Here is a 16500-nt window from a genome sequence, read left to right on the forward strand (position 1 = left end):
GCAAGGTGCCTGCTTGAGATTCTCTCTCTCCCTCTCCCTGTGTCCCTCACTCCACTTGTACTCTATTTCAAATACAATCTTTAAAAAAATAAAGTAGGGACAACAGGTCTTACATGAAGATTAGAGGAGATAGTGTATGTGAAAATGCCAAACATATTTAAACTATTATTATTCTTATGTGACTTGAGTCACGAATGAGTTAAGATGCTTATTTTTTCAGCTTTGTCATGAGGCAAAAAAAAAAAAAAAAGCAATGCTCAGCATTGTTACCTGATTTATACAGCTTCCTACTTCCTGAAATATCTGCTTTTTGAAATGGGAGCGGCTATTACCATTTGTCGTCTGCTTTAGCTTCAATTTTAACTCCTACAAATTGGAAGGGTGGTGGGGGAGCGGATGGATATTGATAATAGAGGAAAAGAAGAAAGGGTTCTTTCCTCCTGGTTGTGCATCCATCCTTTCAAGAGCCGTTCAGGAAGAAACACATTTTCTTCTTCTCCCAGCACGTAGGAAGTCAGGTGCCTGAAGACCTCATCATAGTTCATCAAATCTCTCCTTCCAAAAAGAGCATCGGTTGTGAGCAGGTGAACAGCGCCCGGTGTCTAAATAGCTAAACGTACGGAGAAGCACGTGAGACCCTTATAAGGTGCGATACTCATCTGCTTTTATTCCGGGTGTTATTAAGAAGGACCCTGGTTCCTAAAGAACATTTAGAACATTTTCGGAGCTTAAGTCTGAATCCTGTGTCACTCCTTGGTGATGGTATGACCCAGGAAATGATGTCCCCTCTTTGAGACCCTCCCCTTTTCTGTCAGTGGGGAGGGTAGCAAAGCCTGCTTCATAGGGCTGCTGGGAGGACGGCACGAAATTGTCTGACTCAAGCACTTCACGTGGTGCCGACGATGACGACAGCGCTGTTAAGGGCTGGGAGAGGGGCCACCTCGGCCGTGGGAGCTAGCAGTACGCCCTTCTCATGGCGGCGTCAGACATTTAACTTGCTTCTAGGCACGAAGCTTAACTGACACACAGGAAAAGGATGAAAAAGAGGATTTGGTTTAGTCTCTAAAAGGTCTTGAGGGTTTGGGTTTCGTCTGTGAAAGGTCTTGAGCCTGAGTAAGTACCAGAGTCTAGTGCTTGCCTCGTGTCACAGGGCCCAGACGACGCTGGGTCCTGCCAACCTGACCAGGCCACGTGGACAGGGCAGCAGGGCATCAAGGTGCTGAGGAGATGGCCATTTTTGGCTGCAGAGACGGGAGATGGCATGAATGGTGACCGGGGGTGAGACAACATACATAGTCCACACAGCTGCAGGTGTGAAAGTCAAATTCTGTCTTTATTCTTTTACCATTTTATTTGGGCTAGGTAGCAGCACGGCCTGGGGAGCTCCTTGGAAGGGGAGCGGAGGGATTCTGTTGGATGGAAACCTTACCTTTGAGCGTCAATTATATCTAATGTCTATTTTCAACACATTGCACGCTAGACTTTTCCATGGCAAGTCAAGGAACAGGAGGAGGAGGGGCTCAGAGGAAAGGTTCTGGGCAATACTTCAGGGTAGTGGCCGAAAGCTGGCTCTTGCATTTCATCATGCATGTGCCGTGGAGTTACGCTTTTTGGAACGTGAATTAAGAAAACACAAACTTTCCAGGTAGCAGATAGCTGTCCCCATCTTTCTTGCATCTCTGCCCTTGGTTGACATGATACCATACTTTCCTGACAGACAGTCACTAGCAGCTCTGCTACAGGTCCGATACGACGCACATTCCTACCGCAGCCACACAACAGGGCTTTCTAGGTGCTCTGTCTTTTCCAACAGGTGCCTCTCCACCACCCCTAACTCCACCAAAATGAAGTAGAAGCACGTCCTGAGCTGACCACTTCCTCCGGGCCCAGCCAGGCACACAGCAAGAATGTTGGCTGGTGATGGGCTCCATACACAGCCCACTTGACTGAGCCATGTATATCCTCAGGCTTGACCTACCCTGGCAAAATCTGCAAGGATATTTGTAGACATTTCAAGGGATTGACTCCTCTGAGGAAATGCTACATTAAAAAATATATATATATACACACATATATTTAATCATTTTTTTAAAACCACAACTGAAAAAAATTCTTTGCCATTGGGTAGAATTAAATCTGACAAGAAACCCTAGGAGTTTTTTATTAGTACCATTATTGTTTTCTTTGGCTCCATGTATTATACTGGTAAAATGACAAAAAAAAAAAAAAAAGAAAGAAAAGGAAAAAAATGGTAAAAAGACAAATATTTTGTACAAAAATACAAAGTTTTAAAAGCTCTTTAAGTATATTTCATGTTATTACTAAGAGTTGGCCTATATATCTGTATGTCTGCGTATTTTTCTTACATCTGAGATTTTAGAAATGTAAGGTACTGTTTACACAGTACAGTTTAAGTTCTTCTTAGAGCTCAACAACCAATGATGATAGCCTTTTTTCTGATTGGAGCAGTCCATACTTTGGAAGATGTGATTTGCGTAATAGTGCAGTTACTGGCTGAGAAAAATCTATGTGATTCAGTCCATTTGCATACCGAGAATCAATATATCATACTGGGGGAACATTTTAGTTCTGAAGTCCTTGAGTAAAGGCGGATGGTAAAGATAACCAGCTGTCAATTTTTTCAGGAATTGGTTTTCAGTGCTTTTTTTCCAATCTGGAGAGAAGGTGATACAATCAGAAAGAAGCATCCTTTGTCTTGGAGAACCATCCAGAAATTTGCTCAGGTATTACATCACAGTCCATTATAATGCAGATGATAGTACTAAAAGAGAGGAAAAATAATGGGCATTAGTTTTTCTTAAAGAATACCACTAATGTACAATTTTTAAAAAAGGAACATGTATTTTTATAGGAAAGATTCCAAAATACATCATTCAATTATTTTTTTTTTTCCCTAAAGAAATGCCTATAAGGTCACATTCAGATTAACTAAAAGGTAAAGTTGTTTTTGAAGATGCTATTCTGGGCTCAACTCGAATCCCAAACGGCCAAACAAGGCAAACAAATGACAAGTCTGGGTCACTTCTCACCCTCTATGGTAATTTCTTTCTTTTTTAAAAAATGCGGTATAACTGACATACATTAGTTTCAGGTGTTCAATATGAGTTGGTATTTGTGTACATTGTGAAAAGATCACCACAGTAATTATCACACATAGTTAGAAAAATAATTTTTTTCCTTATGATTCTTAAAGTTTTTAAGTCCAGTATAGTTAACATACAGTGTTATATTAGTTGCAGGCGTACAATATAGTGATTCAGCAGTTCCTGGTGCTCACCATGACAAGTGCACTCCTTAACGCCCGTCACCTGTTTCACCCATCCCCCCAACCTCCCTCCCTTCTGGTAACCATCAGTTTGTTCTCTGTAGTGAAGAGTCCATTCCTTGGTTTGTCTTTCTCTCTTTTTCCATTTGTTCTTTTGTTTTGTGTCTTAAATTCCACATGAGTATAATCATATGGTAGTTGTCTTTCTCTAATTTTCTTAGCATAATACTCTCTAGAGCTCCATCCATGATATTGCAAATGGCAAGATTTCACTCTTTTTTATGGCTGAATAGTAGTCCATCGTATACATATGACACATCCTCTTTATCTATTCTGCTGCCTTTTCATTTTTTTTTTTTTGATGGTTTCCGTTGCTGTGTAGGGGCTTTTAAGTTTGATGTAGTCCCATTTGTTTATTTTTTGCTTTTGTTGCCTTTGCTTTTGGTGTCAGATTAAAAAAATCACCAAGATTGATGCCAAGGAGCTTACCACCTATGTTTTCTTCTAGGGATTTTATGCTTTCAGGTCTTAAACGAAGTCTTTAATCCATGTTGAGTTCATTTTTGTGTCTGGTGTACATGTCATTATTTTGCATATGGCTCCGGCCTGCCTAACATTATTCATTGAAGATATTATCCTTCTGCTGTTACATATTCTTGGCTCCTTTGTCAGTTAATTGAGCATATATGTATGGGATTATTTTTCTATTCTGTTCCACTGATCTACCTGTGTTTTTATGCCAGTACCATACTGTCTTCATTACTATTCCTTCCTTTGTAATATAGTTTGAAATCACAGAACAAAATGCTTCAAGCTTTTTTATTCTTTCTCAAGATGGCTTTGGCTCTTTGGGGTCTTTTGTGGTTCCATACAAATTTTAGGATTGTTCTATTTCTGTGAAAAATCCCTACGGAATTTTGATAGGGATAGGACTGAATTGCTTTGGCTAGTAAGGGCATTTTAACAATATCCTTCCAATCCACGAGCATGGAATATCTTTCCATTTATTTATGCCATCTTCAATTTTTTTTCATCAATGTCTCATAAGTTTTCAGCGTACAAGTCTTTCACCTCCTTGGTTAATTTATTCCTAGGTATTTTCTTTGATGCCATTGTGAGTAGAGATGTTTTCTTAATTTTTCTTAGCAACATTATTAGTGTGTAGAAATGTAACAGATTTCGATATACTGGTTTTGTATCCTGGAACTTTACTGAATTCATTTACTAGTTCTAACAGGTGTTTTTTTGTTGTTTTGTTTTGTTTTTTGGTGGACTCTTCAGGATTTTCTATATATAAAATCATGTCATTTGCGAATAGTGACAGTTTTACTTCTTCCTTTCTAATTTGGATGTCTTTTCTTTTTTCTCCCCCTAATTTCTCTGGTTAGGATTTTTTCCCCCCATACATTTGAAAACACTTTTTTTGAAAAAAGATTTTATTTATTTATTTGACAGAGAGACAACCAGTGAGAGAGGGAACACAAGCAGGGGGAGTGGGAGAGGAAGAAGCAGGCTCCCAGCAGAGGAGCCTGATGCGGGGCTCGATCCAAGGACTCCGGGATCACGCCCTGAGCCGAAGGCAGACGCTTAACGACTGAGCCACCCAGGCGCCCCTGAAAACACTTTAATCTCCATTAAAAAAGATGTTAGTTGATTGGGATTTTTTTTTTAATTTAAATTCAGTTAGCCAAATGTATTACATCATTAGTTTTTGGTGTAGTGTTCAAAGATTCATTAGTTGTGTGTAACAGCAAGTGCTCATCATATCACATGTCCTCCTTAACGCTCTGGCTAGGACTTCTAATACCACACTGAACAAAAGTGGCAAGAATGGGCATATCCTTGTCTTGTTTCTGATCTCAGACAAAAAGCTTTCAGCTTTTCACCACTGAGTATCATATTAGCTATGGGCTTGTCACATATGACTTTTATTATGTTATATCCACTTTGTTAGAGTTACTTTATTATAAATGGAGGTTGAATTTCATCAAATATTCTGCATCTATAATATAGATTATTTTTATCCTTCAATTTGTTAATGTATCCCATTGATTGATATGGGGGTATGGAACCATCCCTGCCTCCCTGAAATAAATGCCACTTGCTCATGGTGTATGATCCTTTAAATATATTGTTAAATTCAGTTTGCTAATATTTTGTTGAGGATTTTTGCATCTATGTTCATCAGGGATGTTGGCCTGTAATTTTCTTGTGGCATACCTGTGTGGTTTTGGTATCAAGATAATGCTGGTTTTGTAAAATGAGTTTAGAAGCATTCTCTCTTCTATTTTTTGGAAAAGTTTGAGAAGGTTAGTTTTAATTTTTCTTTGCTTCACTGGTGAATTCTAACAAGCATGCAATCTGGTCGTGGACTTCTCTTTGTTGGGAAGTTTTTGATTACTGATTCAGTCTCCTTACTAGTAATCTTTCTGTTCACATATTCTATTTTCTTTGTTATTCAGTCTTGGTAGGTTTATGTTTCTAAGAATTTATCCATTTCTTCTAGCTTGTCAAATCTGCTGTCAATAATTGTTCATAGTGGTCTCCTATGATCTTTGTATTTCTGTGGTATCAGCTGTAGTATCTCTACTTTCATTTCTGATCTTACTTGAGTCTGATCTTTTTTTTCTTGGTGAGTCTAGCTATGGTTTTGTCTATTTTGTTTATCTTTAAAGAACCAGCTCTTGTTTTCATTGAGCTTTTATACTGTCGTCTTAGTCGGCATTGCATTCCTTTCTGCTTTCCTTTTTGTTATTTCCCACCTTCTACTAACTTTGGACTTCCTTTTCTAGTTCCTTGAGATGTAAACTTAGGTTATTTATCTGAGTTTTTCTTGTTTATGGAGGTGAGCATTGATTGCTATGAACTTTTAGAGCTGCTTTCACTGTATCCTATAAGTTTTGTTATGTTGTTTTTCCATTTCCATTTATCGCAAGGAATTTTTTGATCTTTCAATTTCTTCTTTGATCCATTGGTTGCTTAGTTGCATGTTGTTTAGTCTTCACATATTGGTGAATTTTCCAGTTTTCTTCCTGTAATTGATTTCTAGTTTTATATCACTGTGGTCAGAAAAGATGTCGGACATGATTTAGATCTCCTTAGTTTACTGAAACTTGTCTTGTGGCCTAATATATATGATCTATCCTGGAGAATGCTTCATGTACAGCTAACAAGAATACGTATTCTGTTGATTTTTGATGGAGTATGTCTGGATTTTTTTTTTTTTTTTAGATTTTATTTATTCATTTGAGAGACAGAGAGAGCACAAGCAGGAGGAGAGGGAGAAGCAGACTCCCCGCTGAGCTGGGAGCCTGACTCGGGGCTTGATCACAGGGTCTGGAGATCATGACCTGAGCTGAAGGCAGCCGCTTAACCGACTGAGCCACCCAGGTGCCCCGTATGTCTGGATTTTCGGTGATATATGTTTGTTAAGTCCATCTGCTCTAATAGTTTGTTTAAGGCTGATGTTTCCTCATTGATTTTCTGTCTGGATGATCCAGCTGTTGATGTAAGTAGGTATTAAAGTCCCCTGCTATCGTATTTCTATTAGGTCCGTTAATCGTGGCCTCATACATTTAGGTGCTCCTATATTGGGTCCATAAATATTTACAAATGTTATATCCTCTTGTTGGACTGACCCCTTTGCTATTATGTAATGCCCTTCTTTGTCTCTTTGATAGTCTTTGTTTAAAGTCTATTTTGTCTGATATGAATATAGCTATTCCATCTTTCTTTTGGTTTCTGTGTGCTTGGTGTTATCTTTTTCCATTCCTTCACTTTCAGTCTGTGGGTATCTTTGTCTGAAGTGAGTCTCTGGGCAGCATACACACGGGTCCTGTTTTCTTAGTCATTCAGCTACTCCATGTAGCTGACTTTGACTGGAGAATTTAATTCATTTAATTCATTTAAGGCAATTGTTGATAGGTGTATACTGTCATGTAAAACGTTCCTCTCTATTCCTCTCCTCTCGTCTCGCCCTCCTCCTTTGTGATCTGAGGACCTTCTTTAGCTGCAGGCTTAGATGCTTTCTCTCGTTTGTGTGTCAACCACAGGCTTTGCTTCATTGTTGCCGTGAGGTGTACGTATACCTCATATTTATAACCATCTATTTTAACCTGATAACTTAAGATTGCATTCTAAATCTCTACATTTTTACTCCCACTTGCCACATTTTATGTTTTTGATGTCACATCTTGTGTATCCCTAATTGTTATAGTTTTTACTACTTTTTCTTTTAAACTTCTACCAGCTTTATAAGTGAGTAATCCACCACTTTTACTATTTACCCTTACCAATAAATTTATACTTTTGTATGTTTCGTTGTTACTAATTAGCATCTTTTTTTTTTCTTTTTTTAGCTTAAAGAAGTCCCTTAGCTTTTGATTACCTGGGAAACTCTATCTACCCTTCAATTCTGAATGATAAGGCTTATGGGGTTTCCCTCGCAAATACCTGTTTTCTTTTCTCTTGTTCCTTTTATTTTTTTCACGTTTTTACTTAAATTCTAGTTAGTTAACATATATGGTAAAACTGGTTTCAGGTGTATACTTTAGTGATTCATTACTTATATATAATACCCAGAGCTCATCACAAGTGTCCTCCTTAATACCCATTACCTATTTAACCCATAAATTCTCAGTGCTTTTTAGTTGTTATGTGTCTTGGTGTGGATATCCTTGGGTTCATCTTATTAGAGGCTGTCTGTGCTTCTTGGACCTGGATGTCTGTTTTCTTCCTCAGCTTTGGGAAGTTTCTGCCCTTTTCTCTCTTCTACTTCTGGGATCCCTATAAATGTGCATGTTCTTATGCTTGATGATGTCACAGAGCTCCCGTTAAACTACTCTTATTTTCTCATTCTTCTTTCTGCTGTTCAGGTTGGCTCTTTCCATTACCCCGTCTTCCAGTTTGCTGGTCTGTTCTTCTGCATCATCTGATCTGCTATTGATTCCCTCTAGCGGATTCTCTGTTACCAAATTCTTTTGGTCCAACTGGTTCTTTTTATATTTTCTATCTCTTTGTTGAAGTTCAGAGTTCATCCACTCTTTTCTCAAGTGCAGAGAGCACCTTTACGACCATTACCTTGGATTCTTTACCAATCATATTGCCTATGTCCATTCATTTAACTCTTTTATTGTGATTTTATCTTGTTCTTTTATTTGGGACATATCCCTCCAGCTCCTCATTTTGTCTAACTGTGTTTGTTTCTATGTATAGGTCGGTCAGCTGCATTTCCTGGTCTTGAAAGTAGTGGCCTTGTGTAAAAGAGGTCCTGTGGTGTGCTAGCGTGCACTCTCCCCCGGTCACCAGAACCAGTCACTCCAGGAGTGTCCCCTGTGTGGGCTGCATGTGCCCTCCCATTGTGGCCGAGCTGAATGCCTTCAGCACAGCCAGCTACAATGACCCACTTTGCCTGCTGTGGGTGAACTGGGCAAGGTTTGCTGCCTGTGCTGTTGAGAGGCATGAGTTCACTAATGGGTGGGACCAGCAGTCAGGCTAGCTGCCTGCAGTGAGCCTTTCTTCCACAGATGCAGGCCCACCAAAGGACGGGGCTTGTTCCCTGGGCAGCCAGCTAAGCAGCCCAGCTGCAGGAACTGCAGGCACTTTGGTGTGTGGGATTATCTCCTCACCTCCCCAGGGCAGGAATCACTCTGGAGTAGTGCTATCCTGGCCAGGGCTGCCTGCCAAGTGTGGCAGGGTAGGAGCCGCTCTGGAGGGATGCTTGCTGAGATGAGTGGGTGGGCTGGTTGGGGGAAGGGGGGGCTGTAGGAGAACGCCAGGGCAGAGCATGTAAGGTAGATGGGGTTAGCCCAAGCTTGTGGGAACCACTGCTATCTAGGCTAGGAAAAAGAAGAGAAATGGTGCCCACCAGCACTTCTGCTCCTAGAGAAATCTTCAGATCCCTGCCCTTCCAGCACATGTCCTAAGATAAGTCCCAGGTGTTTTTCAAACTACTGCTTCTGTGCTGTGTCTTGAGTAGAGTTATGTATGCTGGCTTTTTAAGGGTGGGGACTCAGTTTCCCCTTGCTCTGCAGCTCTCCAGGTGCCTGGTGTGGGGTCTGATCTTCTCGCCTCACCATGCTTGTGACATCCCTCCCATTTTCGTTAATCACAGTGGGGGTTTGGTTTCCAACCACATCTCTGCCCCTCCTGTCTCTTGGATGTCACCTCCTCTCTTTGATTAGCTGTGGAAGGTCTGTGCTGCCAGTTTTCAGAGTTCGTCACAGGGAGGTAGCTGCTATCTTGGTGTGTCCTTGCGACAAGGTGAATGCAGGGTCCTCCGACTCCCTCACCTTCCTGGTATTCCAGTGAGCATCTTTATGACCATTACCGTGAGCACTTTATCAGGTAAATTACTTATCTCCATTTTATGAAGGGATTCCCCCCCCCCCGAAGTTTTATCTTGCTCTTTTGTTTGGAACATTTCCCTCTGTTTCTTCATTTTGCTTGACTCTCTGTGTTGGTTTCTATGCATTAGACAAAACCACCACCTCTCGCAGTCTTGAAGGAGCAGCCTCGTGTAGGAGATGAGCCTTATGGTTCAACCCTGCTCTAGCTCTTGGTTGTCTCTCAAACTTTCCAGTTGTCCAGGCAGCTTATTTTATTTTTAACAGGTCCTCGAAGTTGAGGGTGTGCCAAGGCTTGTCAGTGTCCCAAAGGGGAAGAGCTCATTCAGCACCTAGATGCAGGCTGATTGGAAGTCAGACCTTCAGGCAGCAGTGTTTCAAGTCTGCAAATATATACAGTCCTGTGGGACCACAAGTGTAAGCTCTGCTGGGCACCAGAGCCAGGTGATCGGGAGGTGTCCCCTGGGTGGCAGTTGCAGAAATCCCAGTGGGCACAGGAAGACCTCAAAGATCGTATCTCCCAGCCTCTGTTCCCAAGGGGAATGCCTCGGACGTATGCCAACCTGATAGGTCCCCTAGCCCACCAGACACGTGTAAGAGCATCCCCTCCAGGAGACGCTGGTGCTCTGGAGCACAGCAGAGAGAGAGAGCATGGAGATCGTGACTGCCCTCCGAGACCTCTGGAAATGACTACAGTCAGTCCTTAGGTGTGTGCTTAATTACAAGCCTGTGCCTCAGGCTGCAGCCACGGTGATAAGCTGACAGGTGTCTTTTACAGAAAGACGGAGCTCCCGGGTCTGTTACCTCTTGCTGTGCCCTGGGGGTGGTGGCTGTTTACTCTTTCTCTGCTGGTTATAGTCTTGCATGATTCATGAGCATAAGCCCCACTGGCCACTGGAACCAAGCCATGGACAGATGTCCCTTGGTGACAGCTGCCAAAACTGGAGCACCAGACAAGGGTCTAAGCTCCTTTCTGGGAGATACCAGTGAGCTTGAGTGAGTCTGAGGGAGAGCGCAAGGACTGTAGCCACAGCCTCCATTCCCGAAGAACACATCCACAGAACCCTAGATGTGTGCCAGACCAGAGGCCTGCCGCTTCGGCCAAAGCTCCTGGACAAGAAAATAAGCTGCTGCTGCTGCTTTTTATTTTAGAGAGCACGCGCACGTGTGAACGGTGAGGAGGGGGAGGGAGAGAGAGGGAGAGAAAATCCTCAGGCAGACTCCCCACTGAGTGCGGAGTCCACTGTGGGGCTCGATCCCAGGACCCTGAGATCTCACGTGATCTGAGCCGAAATCAAGAGTCAGACGCCTGACGGCTGAATGGTGTATGGATAATTTGTGCCCCAGTTACTAGCAACGCTAGTTTGAGCAAAATGTATTGGAGGTTTTTTTTTGTTTGCCACCAGCATTTTTGTAAAGGTTTTATGAGACATAATTCACATATAAAAGTATACAATTCAATGGCTTTTAGTATACTCACACATTTGTACAATTTAGAAGTACCTAACTTTAGAACACGTCATCACCTCCAAAAGAAATCCATGCTGATTAGGATTCACTCCCCATTTCCTCTTTCTCTCACCGTAAATGTTTAAATCTAGTTCTGATGAAGAAAACAAAGATACCCCTTCTGAAAAGGGTCATGTATTAAATGAAGCTTTCGATAAGGATCTTTTGAAATAAAAACTAGAAACATCCAAAAGCCTCTTTGGCTTATAAGCTTTTCAGGGGTATAGACTATCTCCCTCCATTATCTGGCACAGCACCTGGCCCATACTACATGCTCAATAAATAGATGTGGTATTGAATGGTTGGCCGCCTAAAATGTCTGTGGATGGAACTCTATAAAAAAGATATAACACTGGTACCAAATTTGTTAACTGACACTATTTCAAGACAATGACCTCGAACGGTTAGTCTAATATTTACTTCGTATATGTTAGGCACAGTTATTAACTTATTTAGGCTCTCACGCCAACCCCATGAAGAAGATACTGTTACTATTTCCCTGAGGTTAACCACCTGCTCCCCTCGTAAGTGGCAGAACCAAGACTAGAACCAGCTGCAGCGCCTGCATTCAGAGCCCTCACATCTCACCCTTTAACAGGATATAAGCTCCGCAGCCCACCCTTAGGTCCCCTCTCCTGCTTACCTGGCTCTCTGTCCTTTTCGCAAATGAAGTTATTGACTTCTTCGCACTGGAAGTCATTCCACTGCCCAGCATAAATCAGCCCAGCACAGTCTTCTCCTGGCCCGTGGCCATGACCCCAGTTATCTGGCTGTCCAGCTTTCCAATTCCTTTTAGTAAAACAGAAATTGAGTGTTATTTGCAAGTCATGCAAAAGTTTTCTTTACCCAAGAACAGCAGAGAAATGTAAAAAACAAAACTGCAGCATGTCATTTGTCCCGGAATGAAAATGCACCGTTTAAAAAGCTGTTCTTATTCAGAATAAAAAGCAGCTGTTTTGCAGAGTGGTGGGTAATGCAGCCTCTCCCTGTGGCTTGTTATCTTTGCCACAACTCGCGAGCTGCTTCATCGCAATGCTGAGGGAGTAAATTCTTCTGGCAACACAGTTAGATGAGTAACTTTCCAGTGTGTACTAGAATGCTGACTTCTGGGCATGTGTGTATGTGTGTGTGTGTGTGCACTCGGAGGACACGATACACACACACATACACACACTCTCTCACTCTCCTGAGAACCCCGAGCGATCCTCGCACATATGGATACCTTGCCTGTGACAAGTCGGGGAGTCGGGCAGAGAAAGTGAGGGACTGCTGATACACGTTTACGAGGATTACAACCACCAACCCTGGGTTGGGGTAGTCTGGCTAAGTTGTAGATAGCTGATTGCTTTAGAAAGAAACAGTAATTTAGTCTTACTGAAAATGACTCATCCATTTCCCTATTTTTTTGGGAGCAAAAGTCTCAAAAACAAGTTTTCTTTAGGATGAGTTCACTTGGGGCTTGTTAACTTGGCTGCCACAGCTCAAAACACCACTTTGCCAGAGTTTGCTGTTCTTGATTCTATTTCTATGCAATAAATTAGATGTGCTCTAGGACTCAAAACATGAGATATGAATTTTCTCTAAAAAGCAGGTTCTTGCATAAAAGCTTGTGGTTAGTGCCTGAGAAGACAAGCTTGCCTCGTGTGGAGGGTCTGAAAAAACACGTGCGGCGGAAGGCTCTTCCCATAAACGATGACTCATTACCCCGTCAGCCATAGGGTGTCCTGGGGTCACCCGAGGATACAGCCCCTATTGCCCTACATCTTTTGACAGGAGTATCAGGACGGCCAGAGGGCAGTGGGAAAGGACAGGTGAAATTCACAGTTAAAGGGTGAGAAGATGAGGTAGAATTGCCTCCCCCACACCAAATATTGGGATTTTTAAAAAATGAAAAGTGACCTCACTTAAATCTAGTGACAGATAATTTAGATGAAAACATCAACTGAAGAGAGTAAAAATGGGATGATGCTTAGGAGGGAGCGTTAGAAATATTCATTCACACATTCACTCAACAGATATCCACAGAGCACCTACTATGCGCCAGGGATGATGATGCCTCGTGACGGCAACACAGCAGTGCCGAGAGAAGACGGAATTCCAGCCTTCACGCAACTTACGTAACAGGCAAGAAACAAGTGGATTAAAAATCTCAGACTGCCATGGTGATGCCAGAGAGAAATGAGGTTGGAGGGAAAAACAGGTTACTTTCACGGCTGCTTTTTTGTGTGTATTTCCCTCCACCTTGTAGGACCCCTTCGGCAATGTCAACAATGCCTGAGCAGTTGGGTCCTGCTGATGTACGTTTGGCTAATTTCTGCCAGCAATGGTAGGGGGTTTGATTGCAATTTTGTTTACAGTATTTGCGATCTGTGATTCCTGAATGTATAATGATGGGACATTTGATAGTCTTTATCTCAGTTTCCTGGGAAGTTGTATAAACAAGACTTCTGATAGAAGACCTGCTTAGTATTTTTCCCTTGCATTTCCTGCATTTAAGTAGATAAACGAGATTTAAGAGCCTTGACCAAAAGAGAACTGATAAGAAAGGAGATAACCTTTATCACCATTCTCCATTATTTTTCCAAGCCACTGAATTCTTTGCATGCGGTGCTCAACGTTTTCCTGTGGGACAAGAACTAGGATGCAGTCCTGTGGCTGCAAGTGAGTGACTGAGGGGACACTGGCGTGGGTGGGGGGTAGAGGAGCCCAAAGCCAGGCTGCAGGGGGCAATTCTTGCAGCCTAAGCACCCAGTCTCAGGGCATCTCTGCGGAAAAGCCAAAAGCACATGGAGTGATTTGTAGCCAATACCCCGAGTCTGCACGCTTGTAACACAACAGAACCAACCATGTCAGATAAACAGAGTGTGTACGTTTTAGAGAAGAATTTCAGCTTAAATCGTGCCTTAACCTCCTTTACAAGCAGATTCTGGAAAGAAAATGGCTGAAGCCTGGGCCCCAAACCCCTGAATCCATGTTATAACAGGCACATCACAGACGTGGTTGGGTAGCAACACACGTATGTACCGGGCAGCGTACTGTAAGTTCCCCAGGGACCTGGGAAGCACGTGGACTCGCTGCTGCAGTCAGCTGGCAACACACAGTGCAGCAGCCAGTGGGCGCGACCCTCCCCGCCAAGGATTTTGGTTTCTCCCAATGGCAGCAGAGCACAGACTCTCAATCTTGGAATAGCCCCTTCCAACCTCACAACTTCGTACTTTCTCACCAACCACAAGATTGACTGAGGCTGCATGGCCAAGAAACTTCTGCTGGTAAAAGCCTGGCCTCAAAATAGGAAACTCTTCATTGTGAGAAGTGTTACTTTGCTGTAGAATTTTCTCCCAATACCAGGGTCTGTATAGATTTCTCACCGGTGGCCTAAGCCAGCACCACTCTGCTAGAAACACGAAGCACAGACCAGAGTTTTTAGTGAATTAGAGGACTCCGAAGGTTGCCTGCTGGTGGCCACCATTCTGTGGCTCTCTAGTCTAAAAAACACAATATGTAAGATTACATGGAGCGGTCTGCATGGACAGAGAGGCAGCCCAGTGCAGAGATGGGAGTGTAGCTCATCACCTGACAGGCTACTTCCAACAAATGATGTCCTGTGCAGGTGACCAACGAGCAGACAAGAGGAGCTTCAAGTGTGTTTTGAGAAACCCTCGGGAAGATGATCACATGTCTGCTGATCTAAGGTGGGCAGATGCCGGCAGGGTGGGCAGGAAAGGCCTTACAAGGCTCCCTTCCAGGTGTGCTCTGAGCCGAGCCAGTGGGCGGAATCTACATCCCACTTGTGCCCGATTCCCCCACTCCTACCGGGCAGGCTCCGTGAACAGTGACCAGCTCTGCCAGACGACATACTTGCATTTATTCCATCAGCAGCAGAAAGCTCAGCTGTGATGTGCTCCTGGTTTCACTGATCCTGTCTTTTTTGTCTGTTTTCTGTGTCATTGCTTTCAGGTCGTTATTATCTCCTTCCATCTACTTGTTTTGGGATTAATTTACTCCTCTTCTTCCCACGTAAAGTGGAAGCTGAGATCATGGATTTTCAATTTAACTTTGCTTATGTTTGGAAAAAAAAAATTTAAAGGAGTCTAAACACTGTGTTAGCTGTATCCCACAAATTTTGATAGGTTGTATTTTCCTTTTCTTTGCAACATTTGCAACTTTCCTTTCCGATTTCTTCTTTGATTCGTGGGTTATTTAGAGGTGTGTCCTTTAATTTGCAACTATTTGGCAATTTTGCAGATATCTTTTTGTTATTGATTTCTAACTTAATTTTGTGTTGGTCACAGAACATACTCTGCATAATTTCAGTTCTTTTTAAATTCACTGAGACTTGTTTGATGGCCCAGCATATAGTTTATCTTGGTGAATGTACTGAATGTACTTGAAAAGAGTGTATTTATAGCTGTTGAATGAAATAGTCCATAAACATCAATTAAACCAAGTTAGTTGATAGTGTTTACCATATCCTTACTGATTCTTCTACTTGTTCTATCAACCACTGCGAGGAGAATGCTGACATCTCCCTTGAAGCCCTGCTCTTTGCGGTGTCCGCATTTAGGATTGGTATGTCTGTCTTCTTGATTGTGACACGGTCTTGGAAATCAGACTTTGTTTTTTGTTGTTTTTTACATGAGTAGGAGAGCAACATGTTTCACTCACTGCTGCCCCTACACTCTAGAAAAGATCCTCCAGGCCAGCACAGAGGCCAGCACACAATGGACTCTCCAGGATAATTTAGTGAATGTGGACACAGGACAGTGGGCTACTGGATCCCAATCTCCAGTCAGGGGTCTGACGCTGGCCAGGAAAGAAGCTTTCACAGATCTGTGATGAAATGAGAAAAAATAAGGACAGCTCTGTGTGTGGGTGTGGGTGTGAGGGTGGTGTGTTAGAGGAAAAGGGTAAAAGGACAGCTGGAGACTTGACTGATGCTTCTACAGCCTGGACAAGGCACAGGGAAGCGCCAGAAGCACGGAGGAGGAGGTGAAGGTGAGTCCGGACAGACGGAGAAGTACTTGGGGAGACATACTGGTGAGAGACCCCTAAGAGCCTGAAGCCCAGAACCCATCCCCAGGCCATGGTGGAGAATGTTCTTCTTTACGACCCTGGTGTGGGATCTGAGTGAGGTACTGTGTGTGGCAAAATACCGACATGCCAGGCGGTATTATTCCGCAGTTACTGACTGGTGTGAAGATAGTTACGATCATGACAATGATAGTGATAATACTAATACTAGAAGGTGACATTTCTTGAGCACTTGCCACAGGCCACACATGGTCCTAAACGCTTTATATACCTAATCCCATCTCATTTTCACAATACTGACGGAGGTAAGACTCGTTGCTAGATGAGGAC

The 16500-nt window shown here is 42.7% G+C and overlaps 1 protein-coding gene across 1 annotated transcript in view; it reads right to left on the bottom strand.

The window, feature by feature from the left end:
- Nucleotides 1-1314: 1314 nt before the first annotated feature.
- The window catches only part of COLEC12 (collectin subfamily member 12), a 184923-nt gene continuing 169737 nt past the window's right edge, over nucleotides 1315-16500 (bottom strand). The window contains exons 9-10 of the mRNA XM_040632678.1: nucleotides 11783-11928; nucleotides 1315-2782 (exon numbers count right to left, since the gene is read on the bottom strand). Of these exons, the coding sequence (XP_040488612.1) occupies nucleotides 2763-2782; nucleotides 11783-11928 (166 nt within the window). The 3' untranslated portion in view covers nucleotides 1315-2762. The remainder of the gene's footprint in view (nucleotides 2783-11782; nucleotides 11929-16500) is intronic.

Source organism: Ursus maritimus, unplaced genomic scaffold, assembly GCF_017311325.1.
Source record: "Ursus maritimus isolate PB19 unplaced genomic scaffold, ASM1731132v1 scaffold_18, whole genome shotgun sequence".
Lineage (NCBI taxonomy): Eukaryota > Metazoa > Chordata > Mammalia > Carnivora > Ursidae > Ursus > Ursus maritimus.